We start from the raw sequence: 14435 nt of genomic DNA on the forward strand, positions 1-14435 counted from the left end.
AATGAATAAACATCTGTATAGATGTCAACAGTTTATGTCTAATATGCTGTTCGGCTGTATGCTTGATATGTAGGTTATAGGGCAGATTCATTGGACTGATGAGAGATGGGACACTGGCAATAGACATCTTAAAAATATTATCTGCAAACAATTCAGTTCTGTGACCACCAAATTATAGAAGTTCAAAGATTTTTACAGGCTTTGTGAAATGAAATAAAACAATCTGATAAATGTTCACTGTTTGTGACCTGATCTCCACTTTTTCTAATGCTACCAAACCAAGAAAAACCCTCTGCCACATGCACTCCACTCAGCAAGCAGTGTGGTACTTAGGCAGCAGATGGCAGCACCAAGTTCCACATCGCCTAATAGCCAATATGAGAAACATTTTTCAGATTTGAGATTCTTAGATGTTTCCTAATAGAAATGCACATTATCTTGATTCACTACTTACTGTATGTGTATTCTTAGTGCTGTGGTTTATCAATGAAACTGCAGTTGCTTAGGTTGAGTTGTCGACACACTTGGGAACTAAATATCTTTAGTCTAGAACAAAGGACATGTTTGCGAAATCTGACTCAAATATATTCAGTAACTATAGGAGACTATTTCACACTCAGTATTGAAAAACAAAGACATGACATTTGGGCAAAGAAATTATTTTAAGGGGAGAAGAGGAGATGCTTCTTTACACAAAGAATTGTGTGTCTGGAACAGACTTCCCCGCCAGGAGGTTAAGGCCCAAACTCTAGGTTCCTTTATGAAGTGACAGGCTTCAGTCAGCTACTAAACTACCAAACAAGCAAAAAGTAGACACATTACCTTCTAGCATTTTTTCTGTTCTTGTGAAAGAGAGTTTAACCCAAAGATACAGCTTGAATCAACTGCCAATGGTAAATCTTGGCCTTGCTGGCAGGTTTCTGAGGGGCAAGAGCCACTAGCAAATAGACAGACAACAAACAACATTGCAGGCTGTCTAAAAAGGTCTGCAGGAGTGCTAAAACTGAATAAACGGTCCTGCTGTCACATGATACGGCCTTCATGTCACATGACTGCTTTCAGGGAGTTAGTCACTTCTGCTCTATTTCCAATGGGGTTTTTCCATTAATGGGCTAGTTATTTGGTACAGTAAAATATGTTTGCCAGATTTCCAGACTGTAATTACATTATGTACAGCTGATGCAGGAAACGTCAGTTAAAGTTAGCAAAGATGGATAAAGTGAGTGAAATCTTACCATCTACTACCTTACTGTAATCTTAATTCTCTTTTGTGTTGACAACTCTATTAGTAATATTAATGGGTTTTTGTCCCATTAGAGAAAAGTGGCAGAAAGCAACTTCAATCTGACGATAAATACATTGCAAGGAATATTTAGTTAGTGTTTCTGACATATGTATATGTTGTTTCTGGTAAAACTATGCAATTTAAACCCTGGAAATGGGGGAAGAAACATCTTTGTTTCGTTGTTGCTGGGTTGGGCACATGCCAAAAGCTAACATAGTTACTCCCAGCAAGGCTGGATCCATCTGAGTAAGAAACTCAAAACTAAGTGAGGTTATGATGGCTTTAACACTAACAAATGAAAGAAGTCTAAATGCCAGTCCAGAATTAGCACCATACATTCCAGCACTCCCATTGCACTTACTGTACACACTTTTAAAAAAAGTGACCCTTCTGCATCAAGCCCTGCTATATGAAGAAGGTCCTTTGAAGGTGTTTAGGTGTGCTTGCATCTCCTTATCTTTTCTGGTCTGTTGTTTTGCTTCCACAATACTGTGTTGTTTTCAAAGCCTTTGTGCACACGTCAGCCAGGGAACTCTGTCCTACTGGACATATTAAAACAAGCAAAAGAAATTTGCCAGTTTAAAGTAACATGATTTCCCTTGAGCAGTATCTTTGAGTGTGCTCCTGTTGACAGCCTTCCAGAGGAAAACTAGGCTGAGCAATCCATACCTCCTGTTATCTCCACATTCACAAACAACCGCCCCGTGTCAGCATTCATATATCATACCATCATGGCACAAAAAACAAAGAGCTGGGCAAACTTTAATAAAAACTAGTCGGGATGAGTTCATCTGATATCTGTCAATATTTATGGTCTTAACAGACAATGTTTAACTTCCTCTTATTTTTTTCCTCTAATTAATTGAATCTACCAATTAACTTAGCTTCCTTGCTGCACTGGGTCAAGGAAAATCATGTTTCCGCGAGAAGATTGTTTCCCTCTGGCCTTCTCCCAGCTTTGATATCTTGCATCTCTCCTCCATTGCTGGAGGTCTTTCTTTTAGATCTCTCCAAACCTCCACATATTAGATTATGGTTCATTACAGAGGCAGACAACTCAACACACAGCTACCCCCAACCCATGTGAAGAAAGAGGGTTGATGTGCAGCATACAAGCTGCCTGTGTGTGATTGCTTCAGCCTCCCTGCAGACATCTCTGTGCCCTTCAGTTAATGAATCAGATAAGATGACCCCAAGACAGTGGCTCTGTACAAGCCGTAAATGGGGTCATGGCTTCCAGGTCAAGGGTCAGAGTACTTTAAAAAAGCTAGAAATCCCTTCACAAAGTTAGGAATTTTGGTAGAGTGGGAGAGTTTCACTGAATAGCAGAAGGTGACGTTTCTAATCATTGTACTCATGATCTTCCATGCTTTAAGCCCTTTGCTATCCAAAGTACCTCTAGAGGAGCCTCAATTAATAAGGAAGACATACAAAACAACATTGGAGGAAGTGAACCAAACCCTTGTTTGCACAGAACGGAGAAATAAACTCAACGGGACTAAAGTCATATCATGAACTAAGCAGGCATTTACAAGCCTTCGATTAAAACTCAGATGAACCCAAATGGCAAGCTACTTGCAATACACTGAAATTTAAATTTTTATATATCATCTGAGCGGAAAGGGTATAGTTTATGTTCACCTGTTGACATCTCAGGAAAGTGATTTAAACACAGACTCGGGTAGGCAAACATGAAAAAAAACATGTTGATAAAACTGCTAGTCTTGCCTGCAATTAAAGTATTTGGACAGGGTTCAGTTCTGGTGACAGGTTTTTGTATCCTTTTCAAACATTGAACTAGGTGTAACAGAACAGTTCCACAGCTGGGATAATGGAACAGAATTCAGTGGTGTACACTGGCCATCCATCTCCAAAGCTAAAGACAGCCTTGGACATATCTTTGCTGTCCCACTTTGCACCTTACACAACGCCACAATTTACAAACCTCAAACACAATCTTGCCGAAGTGGGAGGTAGGATTTCCTCACAATCTGATACATCTTGTCCAGAAGAACAAGTGTTTGAGAAAACCTCCATTAACCTAAATAAATACTGCGTGTGTTTACATTTTGATTAGGATATGCCTGGGAAAGGTTCAGGAAGATTCATGAAATTCATTTCGTGTGCTCGCCATGAGTTCTGGCTTTTGTGAACTCCAACTTGTTTTCTTACAGATTAAAATCTGAGTCTGTAGGAAACCATGAACAGCCGGCGTGTGGTTCTCCTGTTGCCGTTTGATGAGACCAGCCAGCAGAGGTGGCCCCCAACATCAGAAAAAACTAAATTTAAAGGTAGGTCGTGAAAAACGTCCTGGGAGCACAATTCTGCCCGTACTAAAGCAATCTGAATCAACAGTTCAAAGAATGATTGAGAAGCAGGATCTTCAAGTGTAAAAATATTTTTTCCTTCTCTTACAAATATGAAAAGTTTATGTTTAAACTGCAATATCACAAAAGAAGAATCAGATTTAGATTTTTAAAGCTAAATAAAACCTGGCTACAAGTCTGCTTAATTTTGATCTCAGAGGCACTTGAGAATTATAGCAATCATATATATTATAGAATACCGAAAGTACATTATAGCAACCAGATAATGATCTTCTTGCAAAGCTAAATGGACAAATAAGGAACAAAGAAGTGTTGCCTACTGTAGTCCAGAGAGGTTACAATGAGAGCAGTGCCTTAGTAAGACTATTTCTGGAGTTTCTTGGCGCCAGAATGTAAAAAGGACACAGGTTTCTTTGTAACAATTCAAAGAGGAGTACATAGGCCGAGCTATTGGAAGGAGGTACAAAGGGCGAAGACAATTAATCTTTTCTGTTTTCAACATGGTAGACTGGCCGAGGTCACTGAAATAATAAAAGGAATAAACAAGCTTGATTGTAAACTCTGCAAACCCAGCTGAAAGCAGGGACATAAAAGGAAACAATAGATTCTGAACCAGCAAGACTAAGACAAGACTAAAGATGGAGAAAGCTGAAGAATGAGCTAATGGGTTTTTAAAAAAGGCTGAGATCCTCGTAAAGCGGACAAGCTCAGTCCCTGGAAGGCTGTAATGCCTACTGGTCTGTGCTACACCCAAACCCAGGTGTTCTGGTCCAAAACATTATCTGGCCACTCCAGTTCTCAACCCTATTACCTACCAAATCTTTGGAGGTGAACTCAATAAAGCTGTTAGATAAAGTTGACGTATAAATAAACAGTTGAAGCAGTATATCTGAGCAGTGTCTGGAATGCCATAAATTCAGAGAACCTACACTACAAAAACGTATACATTGCTTTCTAAATTGATGTCTTGCTTGACATTTAGGGAACTTACCGAGTATGTGAATTCCAAGGAATGGTATTTAAATTTGTATTACGGAAATAAATAATGTAAATAATGATATATACCTGAACTGAAAAGTAAGTTAACCCAAGTAACAGATTCAATCAATTAAATGAATTATGACATCAGAATGAAAAGAAAAGCCACTCCACCCCTGGGACAGTACAATGGTGACCAACTGCAACTGTTTTCATGGTTCTTTTAAATCCACAATGACGTCAATATAAGCCACTTTAATGTTAAAGTAATATTATTCCAAAGGGTAGCCACTGTACAGTATGAACTACTTCCATATGCATCACACTAAAACAAATTTGGATATGTAGCAAAATTACATACGTAGAAGGATCACACTTAAGAGTTAAGAATTTGAAAGGTTGTCAAGAGCCTAGAGAAGGCTGCAGACCTGTGTGGTTGAAGCTAATACACTGGGGCCAATTACTGTAGCTTCTAGGTACAAAATGGTCTAGATAAGCTGAATGGCGTCCTCTCATTGGTGACCTGTGGAACTATATGTATTATGACACATCATAAACATCAAAGCTGTTCTCACAGTATCTGGGTGTATCAGCTGAGGTGCAAGCATTTGCATGGCAATGTGACTGTGACGATTATGAGATACACCAGTCTTAGATGAGGGAGGAATTATACTATATTTCGCATTTAAAAAGCAAGGATTTCGAAAATGACCATATACAGACCTGAGGGGAAAAAACAAAAGCCTGGGATGAACAAATCAGGCCAAGGAATAATAATAATAATTGCTTACACTTATATAGCGCTTTTCTGGACACTCCACTCAAAGTGCTTTACAGGTAATGGGGACTCCCCTCCACCACCACCAATGTGCAGCATCCACACATCAGCTATTAGTGGGGAGGAGAGCAGAGTAATGAAGCCAATTCATAGATGGGGATTATTAGGAGGCCATTATTGGTAAGGGCCAATGGGAAATTTGGCCAGGACACCGGGGTTACACCCCTACTCTTTTTGAGAAACGCCCTGGGATTTTTAATGACCACAGAGAGTCAGGACCTCGGTTTTACGTCTTATCTGAAGGACGGCGCCTGTTTACAGTATAGTGTCCCCATCACTGTACTGGGACATTAGGACCCACATGGACCGCAGGGTGAGCACCCCCTGCTGGCCCCAATACTCAAGTATGCAGGGTTACACTCAGTGCATAGTTAAGAACACTAATTAGACTGAATGTTCTGTAGTCCTATAACTGCTCAGGCCTTTATTACTATACTAATAGTAATAGAACTACTAGTTCTCACTGAGGACAATAAGCCTTAAGTCAAGTTTGTGTGAAAGCATGTTCGTATACCATTGACTTCAGGTGTCTCTCATGTTTATCTGCTAAGAAAAAGAAATGCACCACACATTGTTCAGGAATGTGTTATGCATTTATACTTTTCAGGTATAAAGAGGCATTAAATATCAGTATTAGAGATTAGTGCACATTTTGTTGCCCACATGACATGGGTGTTATTGAAGTAAGTAACCCCAGTTATGAAGGGTTCTGTAAATTTTCGGAAATCGCTGCTTGCAGGCTGCTATTTGCCTCTTTGCACCGATTACTGTCAGGATGTGTTTTGGGAACATGGAACCGCAGTTAAGGATGTGGTCTGAGTTTGGATGGCCTGAAAGAAGGTCCCATCCGGACAGGTGAAAGAGGGAAGAAAGCTGGGCTCCAGAGTGATAAGGCCATGCGGAGAAACAACAGAGAGATCATAAATCAAGAACCTAAAACAAACATAGATAATCTATCAAGCATAGATTAAATCAGACTTAATCACACATATAATACGAGAATGGCTCAATTAAAAGCTAATTTATCGTGCGAGTGCCCTTATTCCAAATCACAAAATGCTGATATGATGCATGTGTTTTGGTTTTGGTATTTTGGAAATGCATATCTGAATTATTATCTATAGCATTAAAAATGAAATGCCAATTACCATGATGAGCTGTTTTGGGTGATATTTGTACATTTTGAAAATAAAGGTAAGAAGATTATACTTTTGGCAATAATTGCACCTAAGATACGTACACCGAAATGCTGGAAAATTGGTATTTCACCCTCTGTGAGACAGTAGTGGAATGAGCTTTTGTCATATTGTACACCAGAAAAAAATATACATTATTATTATGTGCAAGGCAAAGGGAGCAAATTTGGGGGCCAAGTATTAAGTATGATTGAATAGAAGATGTGTGAATTTAATTAATCAACTTATTTTATTTTATTGTCTCATTTAAAGACTGTATACAACTTAAACCCTGTAAAATTATTTATAACATTATATGATATAGCCTATTTTTGCATGTTTGTGTTGAAATTTGTTATAAATGAACTTTGTGCCATTTGATGACTCTGTTAACATGTTAATTCTTTTTTTATATGTTTATACACTGGCAAAGCAGTAGAAATGTGTATGGGTTGCCTGTTTTTGTGAGCAATGGAAAGGGTTTTGGGGATGTGAATGATATATTGGAAAATGCTGAAAAGAATAACAAAGAATAATAAAACAATGTTGAACATCAAATAAGAAACTTTTGTTCACATCTTTTGAAAGTTGCCCTTCCCTTGGAGAAACTGGAGTTAATTTCTAAACAGTATTTCTGCACCCTTAATGTTTTAATCCTTCAACTGGACACCTTCATTCTTCTGTTTTCCAATCTCTCTATCTGGGTTTTAACCAATGCGAACAAGCCTTGTAATATCAAACATCCATGCTGTTCTGTCCTGGGGAACAGATACTGTATGACTTAAATCAGTCCTAATCTTTTACAGTGATAATCTGCTTTAACCATGGAAGATCAAAGATGCAGCAAATGTTAAAGTTCATTGAGGTGCCTGTCTGGAATTATCTTATCTGTCTTTAAGCCAGACAGAGGAATGACATGTGTAACAATTCACGCCTTTCACTGCCCAAGCCTCACACTTGCTATTTAATCTATTTTCAGGAGGCATTTTTTAAAGTCCCACTTATTTGAAAGCAAATGGTTTCATTTTTTTATATTTGATAATGGAGGCCCAAGGTATGTGTATTTTTAAAAAAAATAATGGGGAGGAGAGCATTTTCTTATATCCAGAAAATCAAATTTTAATTGTAATAATAACAGAAACAATACAAAACTGATACTTGGAACATTTAAGCATCAGGAAGCCCCTAAGTAATAGGAGGTCATTCAGCCATCTGAGTTCATCTGGTCCTGTTGTGTCTCTGTAGCCAGAACTGGTTATTCTGGGAGCAACCTACCATTTAAACATCTTGTATATTCCTGATATTTGAACAGAGAGCAATACAGAAACTCCTTAGTGGCTCTCTGGCTCCAGTTGTACTGTAGTATTCATCATCTTCCTCAGCGGATACTTGTCAGGTAGTGATTCCAGAACTGGAAGTTGCTGACTGTTCTGGACAACAGAGGAATATCAGTCGCGAAACTGGACGTTGCCCTGGTAACCTCAGGACCCCCCCCCCCCCCAACTGCGAGAGCCCTTAAGCAGTAAGAGGAGAAGTGTAAACACCAGACTTGAATCTGGACACTAAATAGTTCAAACCCATCCCTTGAGTTTGGCTTAGCCCCCATCAAAACTGTTCAGATCTCACGTAAACTCACGTAACAGGATTTGAAAAAGTGCTTAGTGTTTCTCAGTCTTCTATTTTACACTGTATGCTCAAAGAATGTTCTCTCCTACATTAAGTTACTAGAGGGTGCTTCCTAACCTCTCTCCCTTACATGTGGAGTCTTGCCTTGAGAGCTTACAGGCCTACAGGGGGCAGGTAGCCACTTGCAGCTCATTTTCTCTATAAAGCACCTTTCTTTTTACATTCTCGCATCCCTGCTGCTAAAGAGAGCCCCTAGGCTGGGATTCTGAGGTCAGAATTCAAGTGAAAGAATATGCAGGCTGATAATCCTATCATGGGCTAAAAGAGGGATTTAACATGAGTGGCCGGTAGAAATGTAACAGTCATAAACAAACATTTTTTACAGAGTTTCAAACAGAAAAATCAGGGTCAGATTAGATTGCCATGTACAGTGTTAATGTGCCAATAAGTGTTTTATCTTTTCCTGTATCATGGGTATTTTGCTTCTGTTTTGACTACTACTGCTTGAAACAGGCCTTCACACTTCAATTCATAGCTCTTTACAATGAAGGAAAGACACTGAACTGCTGTTGAGAGCACGGACAAGCAGTACAGTAATTACGTACAGTACAGTCCAGCCATCAAACATCCCTAAGACACCTCCTGTGTCTCATTTCAGTTACAGCATTTCTCTAGGCTGGGCAACACGTCTACTTTGGGCAAACACAGTTACAATAATTGCTGTTTTAGCTCTGTGTCCCACATCACAAAGCCCTTAATGACTCCTCTTCATTCAGTAATGTGTATTATCACACGGCACTGAACAGCAGGACCTAATGCTCCACAGACACCCTTACAGTCTGTCCAGCAAACTCCAAACCTCTCATTCTAAAGGCAACCCTCAATTTCAAAAGCCGATAACCCACACAAGACAAGGAAGCAAATCCCAGAGCTTGTCGTGTGACTTATCCGTGCTCTGAGGAAAAGTAAAGGGAGTTTCAAAAATGACTTTGTGAATTGTTATTAATGCCGTGGTGCTCTTCTTCAATGTGCTTTACTTTCTGTTGCTGCAGGTATCGCACTGCATGAGGTCTTGCTAGATACAGTATCTGGAATAAATACACCCCTGCTCAAGTTCAATGAGGGTGAAAACTACATCTCGTTCTACCTTATTTTCACCAAATCAAATCTTCTAGTGAACTGATTTCTAGTGAAACAATTTATCAGAATTTCGGAAAAGTGTTTCTCCAGGATATCATAAAAAAGCTCTATTCCTCTCTTAGTACATCTGATTGTGGGCTAAAAGATTACATTCGACAAGCAAGCACAGCTAAAGGAACATGGCATGCATTATACCATTGCTGGGCAGGTGGAGCAACACTGGGTAATGGTAAAATGGCACCTGTAAGGGGATCTGAGGCGGAAAATGCAAGGAAATTGAATTGCTGTACCTCACAATAACTATACATAGGAGCCATCAGCTATGAGAACGTCAACTGTCTCTCTGAATGTCTGGCGAAGGGCTTTGTGCTTATCAAGACAGAATTTCTCATCAGGTGAACTCTTCCACAATTACAGTGAGAAAGCTTTTCCCTGAGGTTCAAAGAACAGATTTACACGCTGCTAGTAATTAAAGATATAACTTGGCATGTGAAATTCATTAGGAGAGTTTTGTAAAAATTACTGCTCTTTCCGCCATACCAATAGAAAGAACACTTGGCATGTAATTATGACCAGAACAGACTTTCACATTGAGCGCTATAACTACTGTATAACCCAAAGGAACAAAATCAAAAAAGTTAAAAAGTACAACATAGAGAAAATAAGCTATATTATACAGACCACCTGTAAACACAACACAAACAATTTTATGTCCTCTCATAAATCTCAAAAAGCGAGGAGCAGAACAGTAAATTCCTGAAGTGTGAAATGAATTTGATTCAAAAGAACCGTTCATGGTCTATGTAATCATGCATTCCAGAAAGTGTCAAGTTTATCTTAACAATAACATTAAAGCCACAGATGGACAGGTAAAGTTGAACTGAAAAACAATCCATCTTCGTGCAATCTGATGTCCTACTGAACTGTCTAGTTTGTCTGCCTTTTGACCATCACTTAGCACCATGACTCTATTCTACCCCCACTAATCTGAACAGGGTCCACAGCTGAACCTTTTGTTTCTTTCTGCTTTGCAATGTGGAATTAACCCGTACATGTTCCAGTAAACGTAAATATGATTTACTATTAGTAATAGAGTCTAATAATAGTCTCTCTTTTTACACAGCTTGGGCTTATATTTTATGAAAAAATAAAACATCAAACTGCAGCAGCTAACTCAAATACATTACAAATTTATTCTATTCAGAATTAAGTCAATGTTCAATTTAACTAGACAATAGTTGTTTGAAAGGGAACAAAAGAAAAGTATTTGAAGGTGACAACATTAAAGCACACATTTTAAATCAGTACTTGTTTCTTGCCATGGCTCAGAAATTGAAAGAAATAGAAAGCTCACTTGCAATTTCAAATTAGTTTTAATTCTACAGTATATCACTCAGGTTTAAATAAAAAAACACTGGCACAGATCAAAAATACAAATTGTAGCAGTGTTTTAATAACTCAGTGTAAAATACCATGCTATGCTAGCACAAACCTTCTTTTAAACTTAAATATATAGTAGATGTTTGTCTTTTTGAAGTCAGAGCCGATCTCTTCAGTATCAGTTGTCTGGCACGACCTTTGAAAGACTGTGAAAAACAGCTTGTCACATTAAATTAAAGTATAAAAGTGATTATTACTTATTTCATTCTTTGTTAACAGTTCCAGAGAATTACTACAAATAGCTAGCATATCATTATATTTGTTTTCAAATTGGCACTAGACAGAGATCATATCTAGACTTGAGCAAAGTTCTGCTGCATGAAACATGAAACTTCATTTCATGCCATGACAATTAAGAAAACAGCAGCATCAGGTCACACCAAAGCTAAAAATCCTCCTATATTTTATGTGTGATCCTTAGAGGTTGTTTATAATTTTGAAATATGTATCTTAGATTCCTAACCCATTTTACTTTTAAGAATCTTAAAGATTTTATGAGAAGTAGAATGCTTTCTAAATAATAGCAGATACATAAAGGTCAGTAAAAAATTCTGGAAGACTGAGATGTAATTTACATATTGATTTAAGTGAAAGTGGTCAGCCTTTTCAGGAATTGATTATGTTCCTGAAATACAGGGATATAATATCCAGTATCGTTCAATTACTGCTAAAGAATCACATTCTAAAAGTTAGAAACAGGAGGGAAATACAGTGCTACTACCAGAGATTCTGCTTGATCGGAATCTTAAGCAGGAACTTTTGCCATTTTTGCTGTGCTGGTGGAATTGAAACTCCTGAACTGAAACACTCAAAGACCCTGTATCTCCAATGGAAGCATGATTGCCTTTAACACAGATCAATGTGGTTTTACTTTGGAAAGAAATGTGATTTTTTCAAATGTATCACTTGAGCAATTGTACATTGTTACAATATGACAGGGTATAGGAGTCTATGCCTAGTTTTGTAAATTATATCAGAGTTAACCCTGTAGGTGGTTAGCTCATATTTTGTCTCCCCATAAAGAGCACTAGAGGAACTGTGGTCTATGGGTTAATCAAAGCACAGCAATTTTTCATCTTCATTCAGTGCTTTCTAGTCATTTGTTTGTTTTTTCAGTCACACTTCATGCTGGTAAATTTCACCTAATCTTTAGTTGTCCATATTTCCAGAGAAATGTTCTTCCGGCCTAAGTAATTACTGGCCCACCTCCAGAAGAAACACTGCTTCACCTTAAACAGGTTGACACATGGCACAGACACAGAATGAAGACTTGGTGAGTTCCCTGGACCCTGACAATTCTGGACTGCGGCATGTACTGTACATGAAAATGCAGCTACTGACAACAAAAGTACAATATGTTGAAAACACCAAACTGGTAGTATTGAAACAAGAAGGACAACCTGATCTGATTCTGATCTAGATGGAGTTCAAAGCAGAGAAATCACAATGAGTCCAGGACTAAAGGGCACTACCTGCACAGTCAGGTTAAAGGAACAGGATTGTTTTGTCTAGGAACAAAAAAAGGCAATAGCTCATCACAAGAAGGGATTTAGAACCCTAAAAGGCACTGAAAAAGACAAACAACTACTTCAGAGTCAAAACATAGTGGGACAAGAATATGTAACACGATAGCCCAGTAGATTCAAGACAGACTGCAGGTAGGGCTTTACACCAAAATGTATAGGGATAGGGAAAAAGCTGCAAAAGCAATCCATGGGTCTGGATTTTTTTAGGACCCTTCAGGAAATGGTTTGTTGAACCATAGGTGTTTCCAGCTGTCAGAATGGCACAATGGGATGACAAGTCTTTTTTACGTGTTGCTGATTAAAATGTGTCCCTTGAATGAGGCAAAAATCTGCATGTTTTTAAAATACTGTTGTTTAAACAAGCTTTTTACTATCTGTTTAGCCATCACTTGTGTCCTAACAGAAATCTAACAATCTAACAATCTTCATTAAAGCATAGTTTGTTTTCATATTAAATTTACTGAGGTGGTGATCTGTATGCAATAGAATGGAATGGCCCAGGGGCTGAAAAAGAAATATGAGATAATTACGTTTTGCTTCAGTGTTAGGTGTTATTGAGTGAAACCTCAGATGGGTCCTAACACTCAACAGTGAAACAGACTTGATGATTGTTGTAGTCTTAAAATATGACAAAAATCTACATCAATTGCAAGCTTTTAAAAGTTTCATGTCATTTCTATATGTATTTTGCAATATCCCTCTTACTGTATGTCTGTAAAAAAGTTTTAAAAGTTTGTTTTAAGTTTTAAATATTCCTCATTTTAGAGCCATGACATGGTGCTACTACAAAAAGCATAACTTTGTTAAGTAATATATAGGTAAGAAAGACAGACGATCTTATTTGAACTCAGTAAAGAACAATTAAAGACCTGAATGAACAGCTAAGATAAATGCATCTTGAGATAATGCAAAAGTGTGGTTCTTTATGATCGCAATAAAAGGCACTTGTGCACAGCTGGGATATCCAGACATATTGGCCTCAACAAGATTACTGTGCTATACTCAGATGCCTTGATTACATCAACACTTTCAACACTTTACTTGCAAACTGTTATGCTCGCCCATGGTGTCGTGCGGTGAGGCAAGCTAGCATTGACGCGGCAGCCAGCTACATCACCTTCCAATCTGTTTCTCAGCTCCAGTTGTTGCATATATAGACAGGAGACCTGGACCACCTGAAAACAATTTATGACCATGCCAGGCTCAGGTGGTTCAGAATATTTAAACTAATCTGACAGGGTTTGGGGTTCTGTTACAGAGTTTTGTCTCTGAGCCCCTCAAGCATTAGTGTGTGAGCCTGGCTTTGTTATAATCCTGATCTCCGCTATGCTTACGACTTTAGATGTGCTTTCCCCTTTAGATGTTATGCATCTCAGCTTACCCGGCCTTGACCCTATTTGTGTACCTATAACTTCAGCTAATAGATAACTGGAATACAGTAATAGACATAAGAACAGTTGCAAAAAAGAGGAGATCTTATTTCATGATATACTAGTAGTAGATAGCTACTTAATCTCAAATGGCCTAGATGGACTAGATAGACCTCCCATCATTTGCAAACTTTCTTATGTTCTTAATTTCTTGCTCCCTTGAGTAAATTCAAAGAGTCATGACTCTGAATGAAAATAACACAAGGCTGTGATGTGTTTATCATTTCCACAACCAGAACTGTTCATCTTCACCTCACTTTGTGAGAGGTAAAAATAAGACTATTCGAAACTTGGTAAAAAACACAGGAAAATACATTTGCAAAACTCGTAATATAGAAACGAAACTGTTGTGATTCTTACCTTTGCAGAAGACAAAGCTAAACGAAACAGACTGCTTTTTATACAGAACCATGTACAGTATAAACAGTGTTTGTCATAGTGCCTGTTTCATGATTTGAAGACACAGCACTGGCAGGAAGGAGAAGCTTGTTTCAGCTGGCCACTTACCCGACTGCCTTTCTCAGGCAGGCATTGACACCCGCGGCTGCAGTCTCGGCCTGCACATGGGCCCTGGAACTTCGACCCCTGTGGACACGGAAAGATAACAAAACAGCACTTAGATCAGAATACCCTTGCACCAAACTCTGAATGAAACTCTCCGAGTCAGTAA

At 38.4% G+C, this 14435-nt stretch overlaps 1 protein-coding gene across 2 annotated transcripts in view; it reads right to left on the reverse strand.

Moving 5' to 3' along the window:
* Nucleotides 1-14435, reverse strand: part of col4a6 (collagen, type IV, alpha 6) — a 146703-nt gene that overhangs the window by 77453 nt on the left and 54815 nt on the right. For both annotated transcript variants that reach the window (XM_088649116.1, XM_088649117.1), the window contains exon 4: nt 14273-14350. In XM_088649116.1, the coding sequence (XP_088505242.1) occupies nt 14273-14350 (78 nt within the window). The remainder of the gene's footprint in view (nt 1-14272; nt 14351-14435) is intronic.

This window comes from Lepisosteus platostomus, chromosome 10 (assembly GCF_059453375.1).
Source record: "Lepisosteus platostomus isolate fLepPlt1 chromosome 10, fLepPlt1.hap1, whole genome shotgun sequence".
In the NCBI taxonomy this organism is placed as follows: domain Eukaryota; kingdom Metazoa; phylum Chordata; class Actinopteri; order Semionotiformes; family Lepisosteidae; genus Lepisosteus; species Lepisosteus platostomus.